The sequence below is a fragment of the Scyliorhinus canicula genome, chromosome 5, assembly GCF_902713615.1.
Source record: "Scyliorhinus canicula chromosome 5, sScyCan1.1, whole genome shotgun sequence".
Lineage (NCBI taxonomy): Eukaryota > Metazoa > Chordata > Chondrichthyes > Carcharhiniformes > Scyliorhinidae > Scyliorhinus > Scyliorhinus canicula.
In genome coordinates, this window is record NC_052150.1 from 101,078,109 (window position 1) to 101,105,694 (window position 27,586).

At 42.2% G+C, this 27,586-nt stretch overlaps 1 protein-coding gene and 1 long non-coding RNA gene across 2 annotated transcripts in view; one reads left to right on the forward strand and one right to left on the reverse strand.

Moving 5' to 3' along the window:
• Positions 1–27,586, reverse strand: part of LOC119966162 (histone deacetylase 9-like) — a 1,160,486-nt gene that overhangs the window by 239,262 nt on the left and 893,638 nt on the right. Inside the window, exons 15-18 of the mRNA XM_038797463.1 lie at positions 21,695–21,872; positions 15,251–15,384; positions 3,489–3,609; positions 860–909 (exon numbers count right to left, since the gene is read on the reverse strand). Of these exons, the coding sequence (XP_038653391.1) occupies positions 860–909; positions 3,489–3,609; positions 15,251–15,384; positions 21,695–21,872 (483 nt within the window). The remainder of the gene's footprint in view (positions 1–859; positions 910–3,488; positions 3,610–15,250; positions 15,385–21,694; positions 21,873–27,586) is intronic.
• Positions 551–1,981, forward strand: LOC119966163. The gene is made up of 2 exons (XR_005460689.1): positions 551–929; positions 1,116–1,981. It is a non-coding gene; the product is annotated as an uncharacterized LOC119966163 (long non-coding RNA).

A 27,586-nucleotide genomic window follows, 5' to 3' on the forward strand; every position in this document is an offset into this window, starting at 1 on the left:
AGTTGAAGAGGTCGTAAATTGCAAGAGTAGTGGCAATAGTGAATCATTCAAGCCACAGAACAATTGAGGAGGTTTGTGGCAATTACTGATGCACATTCTTAAACATAATATGTGTTGTTTGCAAGAAAATATCTAATGGCCTTCCCATTCATTTTTATGTTTATTTTGTTATATCTCCCATCTCCACACAGGACAGTCATTATGCAAGACATACTTGTGGGCTTGTAATATTTCCCGCAGCATATCCCTCTCTAGCTTATCATTGACTGCTTTATTGTCCTTAGTAGTTTTTTGGGGGACGGGGGAAAAAGTCTGGAAGTCAAATTTTAAATTCCAGAAGAGTTTTATATCTTTTACTTCAGGATGAGTCACTGAGAGCTTTCTTTTTATTGCTGTTGTAAGATATATCACAAGACAAATATTTCCACTAGTTTGTAAATCATCAGTGCAATGACTGCCACTTCCTGTTTGGTGAATGGTGAGGTCAGCCTTCAGTTCTATTAAAAGGGGAGGAAAACCTCAGGAAAGCACGACTTTATGACATGTTTTTGAGTTAACACTGTTTCGCTAGGCTCCTTAAGATTGAATGTAGGAGGATATTTGTAAAGTGCAGGAGAAAAGACAGCATCAAATGTCACACAGAGGGTGCACAAGTGATGTCTTTTCCATCTGGGGTTAAATATTCGAGAACATTGTTTCAGTGACTCACTGAGCAACCAGTGTTTTGCTTAAGAATAGTTAGGGGAATTCTCCAGCTGTCAGACTTTAATGAAAGCCTGGCTAAGACTTAATACAGTGCACAGAAATGTTTTTGTAAAAACTAACATATAGAATGAACTGCAACAAAAGTTATACTTACTCCAAGACCCCCACAGGGGAGAGCAGTGAAGAAATTTTGCGTGACAAATCCTAGGTGAAGAAGGGAAAAAGTAAGTAGAGTCTTAATTATTGCTAGTTCATATTTGCATTCTTTAGATTTTAGAAGCCAAGTTCCATGTCATAAACAGAGGAAACTTGGTGGAAGAGCACGGAGTACAGAAAACATTCAAGTCTGCATAACCTCACAAGATGTTCAAGGTTGAACTAATGTGGAATATTTTCCGTTCATTTCACAGATGCCCATTACGTGGGGATTTAAAATGAATTTTTTCTCTCTTCCTCGCCTGAAAATGCTGACTTATGGTAACATTAAGATGGACTTTCCTCTAATTGGCATATTAGCTACAAGACAGATCTTCAAACCATCACTTTAGGCCAATTCTCCTGAGACAAACTAGTTAGATGTTCAATGGGAGCTCACGGCAGTATTGCGAGCACCAGAATTGAGCCAACACAGCAAGAACTACAGCACCTGAAGAGATGGAGAGTGCTGAGGTACCCCGCAGCGAGGGACGAGGAAATTATTTTAGATATCAGTATAGTCTGAAAGGGTAGATGTTTGGGGCCCATATAGAGGTGGTCAAGGGGCTATTTCTAGACTTTGTCCTCTTGTGTGTGTCAGCTTAGTAGGCTCAACACTTTGAATCCGGAAATCCATGACCTTTTCCTTGGTGATCCTGGCACGAGAAACCTTGATAGGAACATTGCTGTCTGCCCCGAAGTCCGACTTTGCCTCATTAAGGATTATTTTCCAGTTCAATTGTGGGTGGCATAATGGAGGAAAGAACATCCACAGAATCCAAGTACCCTGCACCGCAATAATAATTAGTAGGCTATGTGGGTGATTTTCGTTGAATAAAGTGTTTGAATAGCATCAACCATTATTAACATTTTTCATGTGTAACAGTTTGAAAGGATCACTTGTACCGTTGCTGATGGTGTAAATTGGGTGGTATCAGATTGGCCACCCATTGGACTTCCTATTTGAGTTTCCTTTGATTGAAATCAATTAACAGGAAAATTAGGCAAGCTGTTTAATGACTGGTCGATCCAATATTGCCCATTCTCACTGTTTCCTGAAATTAAAATGATCCCCAATTGCTTCGGAAAGTCATTTAATTTAATGTAGTATTGATACCTTTGGCAGGATTTTCCAGCTGCTCCTGCCAGCAGGATTTTTCAGTCCCACCATGGCGAACACCCATCCCCTTCCCACTCTCCCACCGTACGTCCCTGGCGGAGGATGGTGTGAACATTGGGAAAACCCATTAACAGTGGTGGGGCTGGAAGTTCCTGCCACGAATCAATGGCGGGCTGCCTCTGTCCCCACTAAAAACACCATGGCCAGCGGGGAGGCGGTGGGGGGGAGGGAGGGGGGGGGGGGGTGGGTTGCAGGTGGCTGTGGATAGGTGTGTGTGGGGAGGGGGGTGCGTAAAACACAGCCCATAATCTTTTCTGAACAATTTTCAACTTTGATAGTTTCCTGCACTTTATGCCTGGGTCGGGTCATTCTTCCCGGCTTCTAAAGTTAAAAAATAAAATCTGCCTTTCTCACTCCTTATTGCTTAACCAGAATGCAAACAAAAGCTTTCTATTTGTTCAGAGAATTTGGACAATGCAGTCAAAACAACATTTGTTCTCCATCACTGGTTGCCCTAAGGGTACTAAGAGTCGATCACACCGTGTGGGACTGGAGTCATGTATGGGCCAAACCGGGTCAGGGTGGCAGCTTCTTTTCCCTGAAGGTGATTAATAAACAAGTTGGTTTTTTTCCTTTTAACTAGATTTCCTCATGCTATGCATCATTTCCCCCTTTTTTCTTTGTATTCCTTCAATCACTCTGCTTTTTGCATCCCTTGCACCAAAAAAAAGAGTAAATATACATCCAGGAAGGAATTACAAGTGAAAATACATTTATTCTCAGTCTGCAGTGAAACATATTAGACACCTGAGTCTAATGCATTGACTTCAGTACCATGACAGTGATAGAGTCATAAAAATAATAAAAATGCAAATATCTTTGCGTATAGATTTTCACAATATTTTTAAGGGACAATTTGCATCCACTCTACCTGGTCTAAATGCAGCAATGTGACCAGAAAATGGCATCATGTCACTTACCGCCCAATTCTCTTGGTGCTTGTCATCTAGTTTAGGATCATGAGATATGTGGCTGTTGGGGTTCTTTTAAGCATGCTCCGTCCATTTGACCCAGTGGCTTAAAGAGTAACCCTTCAAACGACCGCTGGAGCTCTCTCAGAAAAGAACGAATGAAAGGTTCCGGTTTTTTTTTGAGTGGGTGGCAGGTGCCCTGAGCTCACAGATAAATTCTATCTCACTGCCAACCTTCCTGAGACCCTCCATTGGGATCACTCTGGATACCTACAGGGGCATCTTTGAGTTTGAGGTAAAGCCTTAACAGGATGGGCACGCATTACTCTATAACTTCTACCTCTGGTCAAAAGAGCAACAATTAATAAAAGACAATCCTAAATTTGGATAAATATTTTGGGACAGGTAACAATTTGCACACTTCTTGTTGAGCAATTTAAGCTGACTGATGAGTGTTATGGAATGAGTTGCTGTCAGCAGAAAATGTCGACACAAACCTAACAGCTTCCTTGTGTCCGACTTTTGCCTGTTGAGGAGGTTGGTACCAAAGAGCAGTGAATGATATTCAGAGTGAACCATTTGTATTTCCTCCAAAGTGGCCTTTCGACCTCGGATTCGCTAAAGGAAGAAAACAGTGAAACATTTATTCACTCAGAAAATTACACAATCTTAGTAACAGCTATTACTCTGACAGAGAACATTATTAAATACCTAATTCCACACCCCTGGCTTTTCCCCATGGTCCTGAAAACTATTTTTCTACAAATAATTGTCCAAACTTATTTTAGAAGCCTTGATTGAATCTGCCTCCATTCTCAGGCAGTCTGTTCTAGACCCTAATCCCATGCTGCATTATAGAGATTTTCCTCATGTCGCCAGTGCTTCCTTTGCCACGTCTTGAATTGGTGCCCTCTGGTCTTGGACTTTGGGCACATCCATCCCCAAATGTCTTCATTCCTGTAACCCCTTCAGAATTGGATTCTTTATTTTATACTCGTCGAAATTCTCCAGTTGTATCAATTCACTTTTCCAGCCAGAAGCTTGCCCCCACCAACAGGTTTCCCAGCGATGTGGAGTGGCTACAATGGGAAATCCCCTTGACAAGAGGTATAAGTATAGAATCCCTTCTCCAGCGAACAACGCGCTGCTGAGGAACCCACGGCTAGCGGACTGGAGAATCACCCCCATGGTCTCTCCATGGTATTCCAATGAAAAGTAAATCACAGCACACTTTTCTGCATGATCTGTCACTTCTCAGCCCACCAGCATATCTAAGGGTGGAATACCCCCACTAAATGCTGTGGAACATGGAGAGTTTCCAGATGCTGATGGGAATAGACAGCAAATCTTCTGGCCGCAATCTCATTAATTACGAATCCGTGGTGGGCTATGCCTCAATGACATGTAATCCATCATCACATCCGGGTGCCAAATTGAAACAATGCTCAACATCACTGACACACCATTGAAGAAAGAAAGTGGAGCTCCTGAGAACAAAGATGGACCCGCAAGAACATTCTGAGACTGGAAGGTGGACCATCTCAGAATAAGGATGATCTCCAGGAACATTGTGAATCTGTAAGATGGACATCACTCCCCTCCCCCTCTTCTGCCCCCTCCCCTGCCAGGACACCTAAAAATGCTGGGGCAGACCTCAGAGCTGCTCTTTCTAGGAAGCAGTTGAGAACAAAGATGCAGCTTCATTAAAAAAAACTTGAATGTGAACAATGCAGTTCAAAGCTTTTAACCTTCTAGGCATACACACAGGCTTCTAAATTTTAAAGGGCAATGAAATTGACTCTGCAAAAACCACTTTAAAGGTGTCCACCACTTTAAAGGGACTACTTTTACCATCATCACTGAGACCTTTAAACTTTTCATACTCACAGACCTTTTAAGGTTTTAGTGACTCAGATGTGAGCATTTTCACTTTATTACGAGAAAACTTCAATTTTTACATACATACTGACTGAAGGGTTTAAAACGGCAGATGAGTAGAGCAGCAAAACGAGGCCCATCCCAGGAAAGACCCCTGACTTTAGTCCCTCGAGCCCCACACAAGTCCTCCTGACCCCTACCTCCATGAAGGACCCCCCCCCCCCCACTTCCAGCTGCACAGGGGCACCAGACAAGGATGCCCACTGTCCCCGCTGCTGTTCGCACTAGCAATCGAACCGCTAGCAATCGCGCTCAGGGCAGCAAAAAATTGGAGGGGGATCCGAAGGGGAGGCAGAGAGCACAGAGTCTCACTCTATGCAGATGATCTGCTCCTCTACATCTCGGACCCACAAAGCAGCATGGACGGAATCATCGCGCTCCTGAAAGAGTTTGGAGCCTTCTCGGGCTACAAACTCAACATGAGCAAAAGCGAGATCTTCCCAGTACACCAGCAAGGGGGGGGGGGGGCAGCACTAAAGGGGCTGCCATTCAAACAAGCCCAACATAAATTCCGCTACCTGGGGATCCAAATAGCCCATGACTGGAAAGGGATCCACAAATGGAACCTCACCAGGCTGACGGAGGAAGTAAAAAAGGACCTGCAAAGATGGAACACACTCCCACTCTCCCTTTGCGGGGAGAGTCCAGACGATCAAAATGAACGTACTGCCCAGGTTCCTCTTCCTGTTTAGATCCATTCCGATCTACATCCTCAAGGCCTTTTTCAAAGTGCTGGACAAACTTATCATGGCGTTCGTATGGGGGGGGGGGGGGGTAAAAATGCTAGGATCCTAAAGAAGGTCCTACAAAAAATAAAATCCAGGGGGGGGCTAGCTCTCCCGAATCTACAATTCGACCACTGGCCGGCAACAGCCGAGCGAGTAAGGGGATGGATCCAGGAGCCAGAAGCCGAGTGGGTGCGTGCGGAGGAGGCCTCCTGCATGGGGACCTCCCTCCGGGCCCTCGCCATGGCAGCACTCCCATCCCCACCCAAAAAGCACTCCAGCAGCCCAGTGGTGACAGCCACCCTCCAATCCTGGAACCAACTGCGGCAGCAATTTGGCCTGACCAAAATGTCGGACAAGGCTCCCATCTGCAACAACCATAGGTTCACACCAGCACTGACTGACGCCACCTTCAAAAGGTGGAGGCAGGACGGGGTGACACTGACAGTCAGGGACCTATACACGGACGACAGGATCGCAACACTGGACGAACTGACAGAGAAATTTCAGCTAGCTGGGGGGAACGAGCTACGGTACCTCCAGCTCAAAAACTTCCTACGAAAGGAGACCAGGACGTACCCACAACCGCCACGACAGGCACTATTGGAAGATCTACTGGACGCAAGTATCCTAGAGAAAGGGAACTGTAGCGACATGTATGACCGACTGGTAGAAAGGGACGACACCGTACTGGACACAACAAGAAGGACGACCTGGGGACTGAGATAGGGTGGGGACTCTGAAGCGAAGCACTACATAGGGTCAACTCCACCTCCACGTGCGCAAGGCTCAGCCTGACGCAACTAAAAGTGGTACATAGAGCCCACTTAACAAGAAACCGTATGAGCAGGTTCTTCCCGGAGGTGGAGGACAGATGTGAACGGTGCCAAAGAGGCCCGGCCAACCACGCCCACATGTTCTGGTCTTGCCCCAGACTTGTGGAGTACTGGACAGCCTTCTTCGAGGCTATGTCCAAAGTGGTGGGGGTGAGGGTGGAGCCATGCCCGATAGTGGCGGTCTTCGGGGTTTCAGACCAGCCAGATCTATTCCTGGGGAGGAGGGCGGACGCCCTTGCCTTTGCCTCCCTGATCGCCCGCCGTAGAATCCTGTTTGGCTGGCGGTCAGCAGCACCACCCAGAGCTGCAGACTGGCTGTCCAATCTCTCGGAATCTCTCCAAATGGAGAAAATCAAATTCGCCATCCGAGGGTCGGACGACGGCTTCCACAGAACGTGGGAGCCATTCATGCAATTGTTCCGGGACCTGTTTGTGGCCAACGAACAAGAGGAAGAATAGTCGGGTGGCCAAGAATCAGGGGAAAATGGACGGGAATCGGGGGAAGGTGACCGGTGGGGGGGGGGGGGGGCTACGGGTTCGTTATGGGGGTTTGATGGATAGCTAAGGCCCAAAACCAAACTGTAAATAAATGCCTATACACATGTGCCTCGGCCATATTGGGGAATGTAAAATATGTATGCCGGCTAAAGGGGGCGGCCACAGTTGTTATTACGAAGATGCTTACCTGTAAATATATATGTTAATTTTTGCGTGTTTTTTTTTCTCTCTCTAATAATTTGTAATTTGTTCAATATAAAACATGAAAACTCAATAAAAAACATTTATAAAAAAAAAAAATGAAGGACCCCCCTGGAGGTACTTGTTGGGTGGTTATTTACCACCTCGCCGCCCATCAGACTGGAAGCCGCCATGTCCACATTCCTCAACAGTTGCACCAGTTCACGCCAGTGAGACTCTCGGCTGGCAAGTGAATCAGGTGCTCTGCCCATCAATCAGATGTAAAATAACTCGAACTAGCTATTTGCATGGCCCCGCTGGGTGGGGGTGGGACATCGGAAAACCCATTATGGCCAGCGGCGTGGGTGGAAAACCTGATACTTGTTTGATGCCTGGCCTGAATTCCGATTTTCTCCCAATATGGGATTCAGCAGGCCGTTACGAATCCCGTGGCCAGTGGGTAGCCCTGCTTTCTGGGTAGAGAATTCCACAGGCTAATCAAGGCATTTCTCCTCATCTCAGTCCTAAATGGTCTGCCCCATAACTTCAGACTGTGACCCCTGGTTCTGGACTCCCCCGCCATCGGGCACATCCTTCCTGCATCTAAACTTCTAGTCCTCTTAAAGGTTTCAATGAGGTCCCCCTCATTCTTCTAACCTTCTAAAGCAAATATAATCCTAACCCACTCAATCTCTCCTCATGCATCTGTTTCATTATCTTAGGAATGAGTCTGGTAAACCTTTGCTGCACTCCCTCCATAGCAAGAACATCCTTCCTCAGATAAGGGGATCAAAGCTGCACACAGTATTCTGGATGAGGCCTCACCATAGAACATAGAACAGTACAGCACAGAACAGGCCCTTCGGCCCTCGGTGTTGTGCCGAGCAATGATCACCCTACTTAAACCCACGTAACCTGTATACCCGTAACCCGTAACCCAACAATCCCCCCATTAACCTTACACTACGGGCAATTTAGCATGGCCAATCCACCTAACCTGCACATCTTTGGACCAGTGCCATGTATAACTGCAGCAAGATATCCCTGCTCCACTACTGCAATCCTCTTGCTATGAAGGCCAACATTCTATTTGCCACCTTCATCGCCTGCTGCACCTGCATATTTGCGTTCAGCGAATGGTGTCAAGGACACCCAGGTCTCATTGAACATTCCCTTCACTCAATCTATAGCTATTCAAATAATAAACTGCCTCCTGTTTTTGCTACCAAAGTGGATAACCTCAAATTTAGCAATATTATTTGTCCACTCAACTTGTCTAACACTGAAACATCTCTGCGTCCTCCACATAGCTCATCTTCCCACCCATCTTTGTGTCATCTGAAAAGTTGGAGATATTACATTTAGTTCTCTTATCCAAGTCATTAATGCACATTGTGAATAGTTGGGGCGCTATCAGTGAAACCTGGTATAGAACATAGAACAGTACAGCACAGAACAGGCCCTTCGGCCCTCAATGTTGTGCCGAGCAATGATCAACCCACTCAAACCCACGTATCCACCCTATACCCATAACCCAAACCCCCCCCCCCCCCTTAACCTTACTTTTTTTTAGGACACTACGGGCAATTTAGCATGGCCAATCCACCTAACCCGCACATCTTTGGACTGTGGGAGGAAACCGGAGCACCCGGAGGAAACCCACGCACACACGGGGAGGACGTGCAGACTCCGCACAGCCAGTGACCCAGCCGGGAACCGAACCTGGGACCCTGGAGCAGTGAAGCATTTATGCTAACCACCATGCTACCGTGCTGCCCGTATCCCACTAGTCACTGCCTGCCACTTGGAAAAAGACCCATTTATTCCTACTCTTTGTTTCCTGTCTGCCAACCAGTTTTCTGTCCTTCTCAATACACCAACCACAATCCCATGTGCTTTAATTTTACATGTTAATCTCTTATGTGGGGCATTGTCAAAAGCCTTCTGAAAGAACCAATTAAACCACACCCACTAGCTCCCCCTCATCAACTTTACCAGTTACATCCTCACAAAATTCCAATAGATTTGACAAGAATGATTTCCCTTTCATAAATCGATGCTGAATCTGTCCGATCCTGCCACAGTTTTCCAAGTACTCTGCTATTAAATCTTTTATAATGGACCCTAGCATTTTCCCCACCACCGACATCAGGCTGATTGGTCTATAATTCCCTGTTTTCTCTTCACCTCCCTTTTTAAGCATTAGCTACCCTCCAATCCGTAGAAACTAATCCAGAGTCTATAGAATTTTGGAAGATGACCGCCAATGCATCCACTATTTCTAGAGCCACTTCCTGAAGTACTCTGGGATGTAGATTATCAGACCCTGGGGATTATCGGCCTTCAATCCGATTTATTTCCCCAAATCCATTTCCCTACTCAGCTTGATTGCCTTCAGTTCCTCCTTCTCACTAAACCCTGCGTTCCACAACATTCTGGTACATTATTTGAGTCCTCCTTTGCAAAGACAGAAGCAAAGAATTTTTCAGTTGATCAGTCATTTCTTTATTCACCATTATAAATTCCCCTGTTACTGATTGCAGGGTTCCAACATTTGTTTTCATCCATCTTTTTCTCTTCACATACTCATACAAACTTTTCCAGTCAGTTTTTATGTTCCTCTTAAGGTTACTCTCATACCCTATTTTCCCCTCCTTAAATCAATTCTTTTGTCCTCCGTTGCTAAATTCTAAACTGCTCCCAATCCTCAGCTCTGCTATTTTTTCTGGCCTATTTGTATGCCTCTTCCTTGGATCAATGCTATCTCAGATTTTCCTTGTAAGCCATAGTTTGGCCACCTTTGCCGTCTTACTTTTGTACGAGACAGAAATGAACAATAGTTCACCTATGTGCTCTTTGAATGTTTGCCATTACCAATCCACCATTATCCCTTTAAGTAACATTCCCCAATCCATCAAAACTTCATACAGTCGTAGTTTCATTTATTTAGATTCAGGACCCTTGTCTCAGAATTAACTATGTTACTCTCAAGCTTGATGAAGAATCCTATCAGACTATGGTTGCTCACCCTTTAGGGGCCTTGCACAACTTGATTGTCAATTATTCCTTTGTCATTATACAATGTCAAGTCCAGGATGGCCTATTCTCTAGTTGGTATGTCAACGTGTTGGTCCAGAAAACCATTTTGATTTGATTAGATTTATTATTGTCACACGTATTAGTATACAGTGAAAAGTGTTGTTTCTTGCATGCTGTACAGACAACGCAAACCGTACATAGGGATGGAGGAGAGACTACAGAATGTGATGTTACAGTCATAACGGGGATGTAGAGAAAAGGTCAACTTAATACGAGGTCCATTCAAACGTCTGATAGCAGCAGAGAAGAAGCTGTTCTTGAGTCAGTTGGTACGTGACCTCAAACTTTTGTATCTTTTTCATGATGGAAGAAGATGGAAGAGAGTATGTCCGGGGTGCGTGGGGTCCTTAATTATGCTGGTTGCCTTTCCGAGACAGCGGGAATTATAGATAGAGTCAATGGATGAGAGGCTTGTTTGCGTGGTGGACTGGGCTACATTCACAACCTTTTGTAGTTTCCTGTGGTCTTGGACAGAACAGGAACCATACTAAACTGTGATACAACCAGAAAGAATGCTTTCAATGGTGCACCTGTAAAGGTTGGTGAGAGTCACAGCTGACCTACCAAATTAACTTAGTCTTCTGAGAAAGTAGAATCCTTGGTGGGCTTTCTTAACTATATTGTCAGCATGGGGAGACCAGGACAGGTTGTTGGTAATCTGAACACCTAAAAACTTGAAGTTCTCGATCCTTTCTACTTTGTTCCCATTGATGTCGACAGGTGCATGTTCTCCTCTACGCTTCCTGAAGTCAATGGCAATCTCCTTCGGTTTCTTGACATTGAGGGAGAGATTATTGTCATTGCACCAGTTCACCAGGTTCTCTATCTCATTCCTGTACTCTGTCTCGTCATTGTTTGAAATCCGACCCACTACGGTGGTGTCATCAACAAATTTGAGAATCGAGTTGGTGGGGAATTTAGCCACACAGTCATAGGTGTATAAGGGGTATAGTAGGGGGCTGAGGACACAGCCTTGTGGGGCACCGGTGTTGAGGATGATCATGGAGGAAGTGTTGTTGCCTATCCTTACTGATTGTGGTCTGTGGATTAGGAAGTTCAGGATCCAGTCACAGTCACAGACATCCAATACACAGTCCAGGAATTCCTCCTCTATGGTATTGTTACTAATTCAATCTGCCTAATCTATATGTAGATTAAAGTCACCCATAATTGAAAATGTTCCTTTATCACATGGAATCTACGTTTCTGTTTAATGCCATCTCCACCATCACCACTACAGTTTGAGGGTTTATATACAACCCCCACGAACATTTTTTTAACTGTTAGTGTTTCTCCAAATTCTCAGTCATTAATATATATCAAGAAAAGCAGTGATCCTAACAGCAACCCCTGGGGATCACCATTATATACCCTCCTCCGTTCTGAAAAACGTCTGTTTATCATTATGCTCTGTTTTCTATCACTCAGTCAACTTTGTATGCAGGTCACCAGCCCTTTTTATTCCATGGGCTTTAATTTTGCTGACAAGCCTGTTATGTGGCAAATTATCAAATTTCCTTTTGGAGGTCCATGTACAGCACATTACTCTCATCAACTCGCCCTGTTACCTCATCAAAACCCCAGTTGTTAGTTAAACAAGGTTTTCCCTGAACAAATCGTGCTAAATTTCCTAAATTCATCATATTTGTTCAAGCAACTGTTAATTTTGTCCTGATTTATACTTTCCAACCTCTAAAACATTGCAAGTGGGGCTACCCCAAAGATGTGCTGGCGGATTCCCCTATCCTCCACCAATTCATGATTGTTTTAAATTCTGGCAAATATCTCTCCTGGAAATACATCTGCTGCCAAGTTGGTAGAAAGAGAATTCCAAATCCTTAGCCTACTAGCGTAAATCAGGCATTTGGCCCCTAAAATATGCTTATCAGGGCCTAATGGGGTTGTTGACAGTGAAACTCATTTTAAAAAAAAATTACCTTTGGAGGTGAGAAAACGTACCTTCTAGCTCTACATCAATACTGCTGGCCACTATCTACTTGTAATCACTTCCCCACTCATGTTCACCTCTCCTCTTGGAATTATCTCCGGCGGTAACCGTACATATTTACAGGCTCCGATTGGTGAGCTGCACTGAGGCACTCAACTCGCATCTACAGCTCTCCATTATAATGTATACCGTTTCTCGCAAACTCCACCCTTCACTTCTGGGTACTTTGGAATGTTATGGCTGCCCTGTGTGCTGCATCTTGCACAGAGGTCTATTATGAGGAAGATGTTCATAAATATGGCATCTGACAAAAATTCTAATTGAAAACCTGAAACATTTGATGGCCTATTTAAGTGAAGTTTGGTCCCCAACATCATTCCACAACAAAAATATTGGGCAGAATAGATGTCACCTGCCAACAGGGGAGCCAGCAAGAGATTTGAGTTGCCTCCTTTGGTGGATGCCCATTGAACCACAAGTCAGTCAGGCACTTGAGTGGTCCCTGGTGAGCCGTTCCCTGGGATCAAGTCTCCGGAGGTGGAGGTCCGGCCTACTGAGAGCTGTTATCCAATCAGAGGCGGAATCAGAGGCTGGTAGCTGCTGTTACAATGATAGTGTAACATTGCAAGCCAGTGTGGTCGCATGCTCACTGAGTGACCCAGGCCAGAGGTAGGTATTAGTTGGAGGGGTTTCGTGAGTTGGGGATTGTGGAGTAGGAGGGAAAAGGGGTGTAACAAAGGGGTTGGCAGCAAGGGTAGCGTTTGGCTCTCATTGGCTCCCCCTTCCCAATCCCAGGTCCATTAATTAGGCATTGTGCCTTTGGAGGTGCATATAGCACCGGGGTACGACAAGCAATCTGCACAGATTTATTTTCCATTCTCCCATGCATCGTGACAGGACACCTGAGGTTGGGTTAATATTAGTGGCAGCAGGATGAGGCCTTTATGTGGTCAATAATTGTCAACTTAGGGCCTCAATTGGCTATGTTGTCGGAAGACAAGTCATGATGTTCGCTCCCTGGACCTAAATGGGTTTGAGGTGAGTGGAGATGGAGTGCTTGCCTGCCACTGTCCTGGCCAATTAAATATTCTCCTTACACTGCCACCAGAGAGGGAAGAAGATTTTGCCCATTACAGTATAGATAAACATTAAGGTGTTTCTCAACAATAATAATAATCTTTATTGTCCCAAGTAGGCTTACATTAACACTGCAATTAAGTTACTGTGAAAAGCCCTGAGTCGCCACATTCCGGTGTCTGTTCGGGTACACAGAGGGAGAATTCAGAATGTCCAAATTACCTGTCAGCACGTCTTTCGGGACTTGTGGTAGGAAACCAGAGCACCCGGAGGAAACCCACGCAGACACAGGGAGAACGTGCAGACTCCACACAGACAGTGACCCAAGCCAGGAATCAAACCTGGAACCCTGGAGCTGTGAAGCAACAGTGCTACCCACTGTACTACCGTGATGCCCTAGGGCAACTAGGGTTGGACAATAAATGCTGGCCTAGCCAGCGATGCCCACATCACATATAAAATGAATTTTTAAAAATTGTTCTCTCAGTCAGACTTTTCCATGCAATTATGCCATTGCAAATTCAGAATCAATAGCCCAGTTCATCACACAAACCTGCCTCCCATCCATTGCCTCCATCTACACCTGCCTCCCATCCATTGCCTCCATCTACACGTCCCGCTGCCTGGGGAAAGCGGGCAGTATAATCAAAGACCCCGTCCACTCACTCCTCCAACGACTTCCATCGGGCAGGAGATACAAAAGTCTGAGACCACGCATGAACAGACTCAAAAACAGCTTCTTCCCCACTGTTACCAGACTCCTAAATGACCCTCTTATGGACTGGCCTCATTAACACTACACCCCTGAATGCTTCACCCGATGCCGGTGTTCTGTAGTTACATTGTGTACCTCGTATTGCCCTATTATGTATTTTCTTTTATTTCCTTTTCTTTTTATGTACTTAATGATCTGTTGAGCTGCTCGCAGAAAAATACTTGTCACTGTACCTTGATACATGTGACAATAAACAAATCCAATCCAATAGAATTAGAGACCAGAAGCGTAATATATGAATGTTTTGAGAACAGACAGATCTAATATACTCAGTATTTATTACATTAAACAATCACTTTCATGGTAATTTATCAACAAAATATTTGGAAAATCACAGGATCAAAATGTATACTTTTGTAAAACTATTTATAATTAATATCATAGAAATGATAAAGCAACTTTAATATAAACCTAATCAACTTGGTAAGATCGCTGGCCAATCAGCAAAACCCATAAGCTGTGTTTGTTTTAAATCCTTAAATACATTCAAATCAGACACAGTGAAATGTTTTATTTTTTGACTCCATCAGAGCAAATATTGAAGTTGAATGCTAGCTTTCTAACCAATTCGCTTTGGTACCAGAATCAATTCTTCACTAAGAAATTGATGCTTGAATTGCGATTATTGTTTCATATTTAAAAAATTGTTGTAAATTCTGTGCCATCCAGGAACACTTTTGCGTATTTGATTTGATCTTTTATTGCTGACTGTAAATTCGATTGGTTATTTGTTATATACTTGGTGATTTTGCTTCCATACTACATAAATGTAAAATTACCCCACATATAATTCGCTAAAACAGATCAGAAATCATAATTGCGACCCTGGTAAAGTATGCACTTTTTATTAATCGCATTCAAGATGTTCAGCTTTTAATGAATTCAACACAAGCTTTCTTTGTGCATTGAAAATATTCTTAACAATTTACCATTAATTGAAATATATATTTGAAATATTTAAAGAGTGTTTCTTTAAGACCCATGGAATATTAACATTCAATGGATATTGCATACCTGGGCAAATAATTAATATTAAATAATTGCCAGAACGTGTCATCGGTTAACCCTTGAAATGTTTATTCAGTGTCTGGAAGTAGTTTTAGAAATTTATGTCAATTTGTCTATAGTTCGAGGTCACAGTTCCATGACATGAAAATAAGTGATTTCTTACACCCCACCTCACCTCACAAGTGCTGAGTATTCCCGTTTCCTGCAACCTTGACCAGATGCTCTGTATCCTCCCAGCATGCTCAGGGTGATTGCTATGGTTACCACAGATACACTGGTGTTTAAGCATGATGGTGTCATAGACTATTCCTGTAGTAGAGAATAGCAAAGGGATAAAGAAAAGTGTGGACTTTTAAAATTAAACATATGTCTCCATGTTTCAAAAATGACCCAACATAAGAGAAGAACGATTTAGAACACTTAGGTGAAGATTTTCCACTTTGCTGCAGTGGTAAGTAGAATTTTATTAAAGTTATATATTATTTATATTTTTAAAAATTAATTTATTCATGCAATATTTCAATCTACATTTCAAATAGCACTGTTGCTGGTGCTTTATAAGATAAACAAAACTCTTCCAGGTCAATGATTTGGGTTACAAACTTGCCAGTGTAATAAACAGGAACAAAGAAATTGTATTTTCCCAAGAAGGAAAGTCCTGCAGCTCTCTATATATCAAACCCTTCATGATGATTGGGCAGCATGGTAGCACAGTGGTTAGCACAATTGCTTCACAGCTCCAGTTTTTGATTCCCGGCGTGGGTCACTGTCTGTGCGGAGTCTGCACATTCTCCCCCTGTGTGCGTGGGATTCCTCCGGGTGCTCCGGTTTCCTCCCACAGTCCAAAGATGTGCAGGTTAGGTGGATTGGCCATGCTAAATTGTCCTCTGTGTCCAAAATTGCCCTTAGTGTGGGTGGGGTAACTGGGTTATGGGGATAGGGTGGAGATGTGGGCTTGGGTAGGGTGCTCTTTCCAAGAGCCAGTGCAGACTCGATGGGCCGAATGGCCTCCTTCTGCACTGAAAATTCTTTGATTCTATGAAGAAATCTGATGTAACGGATCTTGTATCTTATATCACCTTCAAAACATTCCAACTATTTCAATTTTTCTGATAATTGCAATGTGATGGTAGTGTACTGGGTAGTTATCCTTCAGTACATTTTGGTAGGGTATGTCTAAGAATGAACACTTAAATTAATTTTGAGGTCAGAATTGAATGACCTCAGTTATTGTCAGACCATTATTAACAGCAGGAAACATGGACACAAACCTATTAAGAAGCAGGCAAGGTTGGCAGAGAGAGTTTCAGGTATTTCTAGAGTGTCATGGAAATATATATGTCATCTACATAGACCTAACTACCATGGAAATGGAAGCTTTACTGAGATAGGCTAGTCTAGGAACAGAAAATGGTTGTGTCGACTTTACCAAATGTCAAGGGACACATTGTCCACTGGGCTGCCAAATAGAACATAGAACACACAATGCAGAAGGAGGCCATTCGGCCCATCGAGTCTGCACTGACCCAGTTAAGCCCTCACTTCCACCCTATCCATGTAACCCAATAACCCCTCCTAACCTTTTTGATTTCTAAGGGCAATTTATCATGGCCAATCTACGTAACCTGCACATCTTTGGACTGTGGGAGGAAACTGGAGCACCCGGTGGAAACCCACGCAGACACGGGGACAACGTGCAGACTCCGCACAGACAGTGACCCAGCGGGGAATTGAACCTGGGACCTTGGCACTGTGAAGCCACAGTGCTACACTTGTGCTACAATGCTGCCCCTAAACATATCAGATCAACCAGATAAGTTGCATAGACATATCGGTACAAAATCAAAAGATAGTTGCAAGAAACACATACCTTTCAGATAGTCTCTTTCAGCTACTGAAGTCAGGTGCAAAAATATGCAAATATTTGACTTGATAAATCCAAAATGGTAGTATACAAATGTAGTAGAGATAAAACATCTATATCCTATTATACATAACAGACCTCAGTAGTTATTGAAAGGTGCACGCAGACCTAAAAATAATTGTGTTAAAAGTTATATTCAGAGCTCATCCTTACTGGGAATCAAAACCAGCAGCAAGATAATTAGCTACCAAGAGTACTATTTTATGCTCCTCAGTCATTGAGTTCCAAAAGTTATTCATCACTTTACCACAGTCTGCATTTAGTATTATGTTTGTTTACATTTTATCCCATTAGGTTTCTGGATGAGTGTTTCTTTATAAATCTGCATTAGTTTTTGTTAAACACAAACTAGAGATGGCTCAATTTCTTGGGTCTGTTTAGCTGATCTACTCACTTTATGTTTCGATGGGGGTAATATTAACATCCCCAACCCTCCAGCCTGCTCCTCATAATGGAAAGTAGAGGGTCTAGGATGGGGTTAAAATAGCAGAAATGTGAAACCTGATACCAGCCAAACATGCACTGGTATACTTCGAGCTTCACTATGATGGGTTTGGGGCATCCAAGTAATCTGCTATAGTGGGGAGGGTTTGTAATTATTACATCTAAATTATGCTCCATTCCTCAGATTTTGGGAATCATTTGAATTTATCAGATACGATCTGTGTTCATACAACTCATTACATTTCATTGGACTACTCTGATTCCAGCATTTCTGGACTACCCAAACTTCCCACATACATGCTCTCCAACTACCTCCCTGTAAATATTGGAGCCCATGTCAGTATATTTACTTTATATTGTTATTAGTTTTCCCCAGGTACTTGCAACTATACCACCACCGCTAATGTTTCTACCTCATGGGGCTTTCTCCAGGGTGACTAAGTTTTTATCAGATCTTAAATAAAGCTGACATAATTTTTTATTGTTTATGTAGTTTTAACAGGATTTGTACATATATAAGGATTATCTAAAATAAGGTTGCTGACATGATTGGGATGGGTTGTTTCCTGAGGGTTGAAGTGGATAACTTTGTTGGTTAAACTGAGTTCCTGCTAACAAAGATTTTACTGATTGCCAGAACATCGTTTTCAGTAATTTGTCAGCAATTAGTCAATAGTAGCATATTTACAGAAAAGTTCACCAATAGGCAAGAAAGTAACAGAAAGCTGCAATTTCACAGATTGGGGAAAGCTTTGTGGACATGGCCCTAAGGTGATATCCGTTATCCTGTGGGGCCTCCCTGGTGTGCTGCAGTTTCTTCTTCACCATAACAGCCTTGTCTCTCTCAAATAGAATGGTCTCTGTCTACTAGTGATCTGATGACCCCACTGTCTACTGAGTGATTGGACAGGATAGGTGAATGTGAATGACTGTCAGTGCCTTTACGCATTCTCAATGTGAGAGCTATTTTACTTATTTGCAATCATGACTTAACAGGGCTACTTCATTCTACGGACAATTTAATAGAGGGATAAATGCCATTCAGAAATTCTTTAAACTGCTCTTACTTTGAGGCCGCTCCACATTAAAAAGTCAAAGAGAGAAGGGGGAAGATGATATGTGGAGCACTTTGCTTGAAAATGTTTCCATATAAATTCTGGATATAATGGAAGACAGAAAAGAGCATATAGCTGTGTTTTCAATCTTCAATGTACAACCTCTGTTAGACAAAATAATTGTTAGCCAGATACAGATTCATTGGGGTTATTACATAATTTGGGAGCAGCCATTATATTTTGTTGAGGACTTTTACTGAGAAAGATATCTTGTGTCCCTAATGGAATAAAGACCTACTGAACTATTGAGCAATTGCAAGTCCAATATCTTTTGGCTTACATTTTCCACAGTCGACTGAATGCTCCCAATTCCTACCCAAGGGTGGACATGAACCTGTCTTGCTCCAGGATCAGCAGCAGGGTCTAAGGCACTGTATCATTTTTATGAAATCGTAACATTTATTTCTAAGAAAAAATACTGCAGGAGATCGATACCTTCACCCTTACACTATAGTATATCTGTAACTTAAAACTAATTTTACAAAATTTTCAAAACGCAAGTTACCTTGAAAATGATTACAGTGCAATTTGAACGCTGTATTAAAGATTGTGGTAATAACTCAGAAAGAAATAAAAAAATACATTATTAAGGATTAAAATTTTTATTAAGTTTTCAACACATCATTACAATTTGATTGAATTCTTACAACTTCTGCAGCAAAGTGGTTAAAATATGCATCACTTATAATTAGAACTCTAAAGCTAGCAGCCAGTAGCTGTTATTAGAAAAAGAAAAAAAGAAAAATTTCACATTTAAAAATAATACAACCTTTTATTTTAAAGTTTGACATTGTTTAAAAGGGCTGAGAATAAATGCAATTGTTGGCTTTGGTTTATTGCCTCAACTGATGAAATATTCAGTGCATCAAATCCCTTGGACACAATTCAATCCCTATCTGTATCAGTGTGAAGCACATCATTCCCTCTTCTTCACAAATCCCCAACCCCCTTCCCCCACAATTCCTACCACAACACCAGCATTGGTGCAAAACAAAGTCCACAAATATACATTAGAAAAGCAAAGAAAAGCATATAAATAATGGAAATGCAGAACTGTTGGAAATACATAGCAAGTATGCATCTGTAAAAGGGAAAGTGAAAAGTCCAAGGTTTTCTACCTGAAATATTATTGTATTGTCTGATTCGAGATACTGATTTGACTTGTGTATTTCCAATGTTTTCTGTTATTGTTCAGGTTTCTATACATGAGGGTCTAATTTCCATGCGAGTTTCCAGGTCTCCCCCCTGTAACGTGGCCAGAAGATTCACAAAAAGACTTCAGAGGATAAGTGTCGTTGGCCATTTTTTGACTATTTGCAACATTTCTCCAGAGTTTCTGCCCTTCTTCCACCCAGGTTTCAGCAAGAGATAAAAAAAGCTGCTGTGGAAACTTTTCCCCGTGTTTTCCAAAATAAAGTAAGACAGTAAAAGAACACACCCCGATGTTAACTACAAATGAAACTAAATCACTGACTGTACACAAGCAGGAACAGTAGGATAGGCAATATCTCCTGGAACAAGTTATTAAAGTTGGCACCGTTTCCAAAATGTTTTCATGTTTACCATGAATAAATTAGAAAATAAAGCTGGAGGATGTAGTCCTCTGTCAATCTTAAAGCATTTAAAAAAATTTAAGACAAAAAAAAACAAGTCTATAAGAATAGAGGAAAAGCCCCTTAATTGAAGCTTTTCTTTTCTTTATTGTGAATAACACATTTAGCCATCACTTTCTGACTAATTTATCACTTACATCGAATGATTGTGAACACTACATTGGTCCAACAGAATGTTTTACAGTACACAAATTCATTGCAACTTAATATTAGACTGAATTTTCATAATAGCTCAACACAATTTTTAGTAGTGACAAAAGAGTACAGTGCTGCAGCAAAATATTAAATTGAACTCAATGAGTCTTGTAAGATTAAAAACTGTAAAAAGTTCTTTGTCAGTTAGTTTAGAAAATCAGCAAATCATACAAATTTTAATATACTTTAATAACCTTTCAAGGACAGAGCTCCAAAATCAAATGTAGAGCGAAATTACAACTTGCTGTTTATTTTCTGAATACAGTTACGCATTTCCTACTTACTGTACATTTCTTTAACTGTACTTTAGAACATTATTTGCCAGAAGTTTGCAGAGAATACCTTTTGCAGTATTAAATGCAAAATACAAAATAAAAAGGCCTGATCTAAAAAGTAACATAGTCGTTTTAAAAAATACTCATGCTTTCCCTATAGCAAAATGACTGCAGAATTGATGGATTTTCCCATTAAGTCACAATGGCAATAATTGACGTTGTTTGAATTAAGTCAAAGTGATTCTTTAATATATTTTTATCTTACTTAATGTGAACCTGTTCTGTTTAATCTTCCAAAGGAACGGGACATAAAATCACTTGTTTTTTTTCTCCCCATCTGTGCTGAAAGATTTGTCAGTTTAGTTTGGGTTATGATTTTCTACGGGTCTATTGGTTCCAAGTAATGCAGGCCGCAGAGTTCTCTATTACAATTTTGTCAATATACAGCTATCTGAACTTTTCATATGCTTCTATTTTATACCTTTTCTTTGCTACTCTGAAGAAAGCAGCGTTCCTTACAAGCTGAGCTTGCGCATTGATTTTCATTCCATATGCTGACATGTAGTGTCAGTTAAGCTTAATGGGGGAGAAAAACAGCAAGAGCACAGGTGTAAAGAGGTTAATTAGTGATATAGATACAGTAGGTGAATGACTTGTTGGTCTAGGGAACGGATTAAAGAATAAGGCAAAAGCCAGGTGTTGTTTTGATCTGCAGTCCTCTGGTATGGAACAGAACCTGCACAGTCAAACACATATCCAGTGGCAATGGTATTCTGACAGAATGGGTTTTAGGCTGCTTTTAATTTGAAATCGGTTGACCAATGTATAGGTAAGAATAAAAAACGACTGTAGAGCAAATTAGTACTGACTGGTCAGCTGATCACCGACTGCAAATAATTGAAGATTTACGTGACATCAAACAGCAGATAAAACAAGTAATAACAGAAGTGTAACAAAAGTGCAATTTGTGGCATTTACAGCATTGGAATTTGTTGAGCTCCTAAGCATACTGAATTTAGAGCGCCTATTAAAGAATTCCTTTGGGGCTCCTACCGGTGGTATAGACGTGCCTGATGGGATGGTCCGTAGAAGAATGTGGTAATGTGGAAGCAGCAGGGGATGACTGTGTCCTGGACACAGGTCTGTGTTTGTCTAATCCTGTCATGCCAACCATAGCCATCTGAGCTTGGTACAGTCGAAGTTGGTGGACACGCTGATGATCCAGGAGCTGCTGTTACCATAGAAACAACACAGTAGGAAGAAATGTGAGAGGGATCAAATAAGACACTTGGAGAAACATGTCAACAAATTAAGTTCATTCGGTCAGAACCATAATAAACACTGTGAAGACCTGAGGCCTAGTCAATAAATCCCTTCAACAGATGTTCTCACACTGTCAGTCACTACAACCATTTAGTATGGGAAACTTCTTGATCCCATTGATTGTTTTTTATGAGACAGTACTCTTTGTGTGACATTTAAATTGTATTAAAAAAAAGAGGAGTTCAGATATTTCACAATAACATCAAAATGAAAATGTAACATTATGGCACACTGGATGTCATGTTGTAATCCAATAGGTGTGATAACCTCTCACAGTTGGAAACCTCTTTAATAATCCAGGACATTAATGCACTATTAGATTGCATGTAGTCTAAGAATTTCAGTTTTTTCCGCTAGGAGTTACGTCCTTCTCTTCTGGAGCTCGGTTTATAAAATCACGTAATCTTAATCCTATGAAGCCTTGTCCTCCTAATCACTGAGCCAGAAGCAGTACAATAGAACTAATGTAAGTTGAAATTGAAAATAGATTTGTATAGAAAGATATCATATCCTGGAGTAGAGGCAAACCAAAACCCGTGCCAACAGAAGCTTGCAGTTATTGCATGATTAGAGTACTTCACAGCCGCATAAGCTTTTTAGTGCATTCTTACATTAGTTTTAAAATTTATTACATACAATTTATTTACCAATTTAAGAATGCACTTCATTCTAAGAAAGTGTCAATAATGCAGAATTTAGAACACTTTGCTTCAATAAAAATAAGTGTTTTGGTTTTGGCATACGTTTTAACTGATATAGTCTGCACTCAAACTGTTGAAAATGTTAAAGCTGGCATGATAGTTGCCATAAGATTTAATTTGTGAACAAAATGGAATTAGATGATTCCTTATTCCAAGATGGTTGCAGTGCAATCTTTATTTACAAATTTCATGAAACAGGACTGCAGAGCATGTGGTTCAGGTAAATCAATAACAGCTTTTGAAGGGGATTAAGTTGCTTGTAAATTGTTATAACTTATTATACAAAGCATATTGCACCAGAAGCAATGAATTCCAGAAGTTACTGTAAAAATCCAATAATTCTTGCATACTTTAGTCAGGAGTCGATTTTACTGCTCTGCCATACAAAATTGCATTATAAAGGAGAGAAGCAATAAGAAAAGAATCTTGGTTGCCAAGATGGTGTCCAGACCCAATGTTTTTTAATCGCTACTGCCCGAGTTTACCTATGGTGGCACATGATTACATGAGCATTCCCTTACCTGAACTGTGATAACACATCTTGCTTTACAGTCAATACTGAATTTTTCAGAATCAAGAATAATTTCGTACAATATTGAAACCAATGAATTTCATATATCCGATATATTTGATATTTCATTAATCAAATGGCAAGAGTGACTTCTTGTGCGCGATGTATCTGCACAAACACCAATTTCAAATAAATCTTCAGGCTAAATAGCTCTCAGACACACCTATGGCCAGTGAGCCATAACATTCAGCTTCCTCAGTTTAAAAGAAGTATGACTGCCGCCCGAGTTTCTCAGTGAGTATATATATGTTCCATGTTGTGTGGTACTGGAACTGAACCATTTAGAGCAGGAAGGCCCAGGCTTCATCCTTGGTCTGTTCTGAGGTAACTGATCTCAGCTGGCACCGCTGGATTAATGAGAGGAAAAATCAACCAGGGTTCCCACATTCTGAACACAGGTCTGTTTCTCATCAAGAAGCATTTATAAACTCAGTAATATTTAAAACATTATTAAATCGCACAAACAAGTATGATTGTTAGTCACTGGAAAGTATGAATGTGTGAGGACTGGACTCGACTTGACTGTAATATAATAAAAGAACAATTACCAGCTACCATCTTACTTTTAAGAGTCATAGACAGATTATTGGTTGGTAGTAATACTCTAGATATAGGTGTGCTTCCAGCAGCAATCACAAAGAAAGTTTTTCAAAACCTTGGTCGGGATTTTTCAGTTTCACCGTGGTGAGACCCGCCCCCGGGGATACGGCAGGCCTGCCAAACGTCCACTGACCTTTGGAGGGAACAGATGATCCCGGTGGCTGGTGAGTCTGGAAGATCCCACCCCTTGTAACTAAAAACTAACAGTGAGATTGAACATCTATCTATATATGAGCTAATTTTAAGCTTTAACTTCAACGGAAAGGAGAAACAAGGCAGCTGAATAATGGGTGGTCAATCTGAAATTGTCTGTTTTACATAATTACCCCAAATTAAGATTAACCCCATGCTTGTGTGTGAAATTTCAATTATACCACACAACAAAGTGACATCATTAAGCAATGCCAATCCAATTGCTTGGGATAGTCGGATGAAAAAAACTTAATAGAATACAGTTTCCTCAGTTAAAGGCTAACTATCCTTGAATCGTCGGGCTTTATTTTAACACTTGTGCCCACTCACAGTGGGGAGGCCAGCAACCAGTCAGGAATCCAAACAGTGTGGCGGGCAGAATTTCCCCATAATTTATCAGAGTGCCAGGCTCTGACTGAAAACTCTCTGGAGTAGAAAATGTCAGTACAGTGCCTGAGCAAATCCCTCTCCCTCCAGAGGCTATACTTACCTTGGTGCTCCCGACGGGATCCCCTTGACTGCAGGGGATCTTCATAAAGCAGTTATGAATCTTGTCAGTGTAACGTTGCCGAGGTTTGCATATTCAGTGAGGGGGGTTCATATGACGGTAGGCCCTTTAACTATACGCAGATTCACTATAATGTATTTAAATGAGGTTCCCGTTGTTACATCACCTGCAAGGAGAGGCCCCTTTCAATTTATCCCTCAGTTAATTTCTGTTCTTCCATTTAGTCGATTGGACCCTATAACAAAACATCACCCGCCAGTGGCAGGGGAAATCGGGAAACAAAATCTCACCGGCGAGAATAAGTTTCCTGACTCGCGTGAAATTTTGCACCTGCATTGCCGTTTACATTCGCTGCGAACGTGAGCGCAAAATTGCCCTCAGCATTAATATCTCACTTCCAGGTTTTCGAACCAATCGGAGCGGCAGCCTCAGTATTTAAAGGGACTCCAGGAAGGAATATAAAGGAACCATTCTACAACCGATAATAGGGAGACATCTACATGAGTGATGGTGTCTCACTGGTTCCCAAATTAACAAAGGTTAATTTGAAGGTTATGGCAGAGGAATTAAGGGCCAACTTGAAATTTCAAGCTTGGAAAGCACAGACAGTCGAAGTCGTGGCTCAGCACCTGCAGCTTAAGGAAGTAAAAGATAATTCTTCTTATGTTCAGGTCGAATTAGCAAAAATTGGATTAGAAAAAGAGAGAACGAAATTCGGGAGAGAGAGGAAACTGTAAAACAAAAACTGGGGCGAGATTCTCCAACCCTTCTCACCAGAGGGCTCGTCTGGCCCCGCTGCAGTAACCCACCGCTGCACGTTCACCGGCGGTGGGACGGGTAAGCCATGTAAAATACCGCAGACTCTGGGAGGACTTGAAGATCCCACCGAGAGTCAATGCAACCGGAAAACGTTCTGGATGAAAACCAACCCCGGGGGGGGGGGGGGGGGGGGGGGGGGGGATCAAAAGGGAAAGAATAGAATGTGACAGATAAATGCAGAAAATTGAATTAGAATTTGGAAAAGAAAGGCTCACACACCATGGATTGATTCACTGGGCAGGGAATTCCACAAATCCTCAACCCTTTGGGTGAAGACGTTCCTCCTCAGGTTGACCGGGATGGGTGCCACATCTCCTCGGTGTCCTTGTACATGAATCGCAAAAAGTTGGTTTGCAGGTGTCATGTGATGGTCCCTTTAAGAAAAGTGTGTTTTATCAAATGGCTGCAGTGATGTCACTGTGTGTGGAGCTGGGCTGTCATTTTGTGTTTTACTTTTGTTTTGAGCTGGAAACTGCTTTGTGGCTCTGAGTTTTTTGGTATCATTTTCAGTTGGGAGCTGCATTCAAACAAAGGTGTATTTTTTGGTCTCTCTCTCTGCTTGCTAAAGAATGTCTCCAGATCACTTGATAACTTCAATAACTGTTTTCTGTCAGGAATTCAAACCTACTGTTTTGTAGGAAAAAAGGTGTTTGGCTTATGGATGTTGTGAGGAAGGTTATTAAGGGTCACCTATAGAGTACGGTATCTTTGTGGGGGTATTTGTGTTGGTAGTTGATAAGATGTTTATTGTGTGTTTATAAAATGTTAACTGGATTCATAGAATAAACATTGTTTAGTTTTAAAAATACTTAATATCACTGTTGCATCACACCTGGAAAGTGGGCCCTTGTGCTCCTCATAACCAAAATCTATTAAAGGTTGTAGGTCAGGTGAACTCCATGATATACTTTGGTGTTCTCTCAACCCTGGCCCATAATACAGTTGAGTAAGAAGGCTGCTCCCCCTTATTTTGAGGCTCTGTTCTAGTTTCACCCACCAATGGAAACAACCTTCCTGCTTTTATCTTATGCATTCCCTTCATAACTGTATATGTTTCTATAAGATCCCCCTTAATTCTTCTGAATTCAAATGAGTATAGTCCCAGTCTACTCAGTCTCTCTTCATAAACCAATCTTTCCAACTTTAGAATCAACCTAGTGAATCTCCTCTCCACACCATCCAGTGTCACTAGTCTTTCTCAAGTAAGGAAACAAAAACTGTTGACAGTACTCCAGGTGTGGCCTCACCAATACCCTATACAGCTGCAATGTAACTTCCCTGTTTTTAAACTGGATCCATCTAGCAATGAAGGACAAAATTCCATTTGCCTTCTTAATTACCTGCTGCATCTGCAAACCAACTTTTTGCGATTCATGCATAAGGACATCGAGGAGATGTGGCACACCTCCTGGTCCAGCTGCTCGCTCCATTGCAGTACCAGGTTATGCAGACTGCAGCATACCACTATGCAGTAGGGCACCCTTTGGGGGCTGCACTGGAGGGTTCCCACCAAAGGTCCAGGCATCAGAATCACATCTTGAGCAGTCCAATTTCCTACTTGACCAGCGCACACATTGACATAAGAGCCTTGTTGTGGCGAGTCTCAGTGGGCATTTGTGGTCTCCGCACTGGCGTCATCAGCCACCTCCTGAGTGTGTACCCTTTGTCCCCGAGGAGCCAGTCTTCCAGCTGCTGCTCTCCCTCAAAAATGGCTGGGATCTGCGAGTGTCCCAAGGTGTAACTGTCATGGACACTTTCCAGGAAACAGGTACACACCTGCATAATGCGCATCGCGTAGTCACAGACAATATGGACATTGAGGGAGTGGTATCCCTCGCAGTTCACAAATGGGGTCTGATGCCACCATGGGGACCATGGAGTCACCTGGGGGTGCAGTCCACTCGCAAATAGCGCATCTGTGACCTCCCTTATCCACTGTGTGTGGTTGACTGGGAGATGCTGCACAAATCATCTTTGTGCAGCCCTCAAGGTTCAGAGCGGAGGTGACTTTTAGGACCCCAAGCAATGGGTGACCTCTCAGTCTATATGGTGTCAACTCCTGCATCACCTGGTACTGGTTGCCCAGTGTCCCCCAGGACATACTCAGTATTCTCCAGCACTGGACCTCTGACATCTGGAGGTAGGAAGCTCTATGGTGGAATACCCAAGGCTCCACCATCTGTGGCCCTGCTCCTGGAAGATCAATGGACCCAGTCTCCCACTCCTCTGCA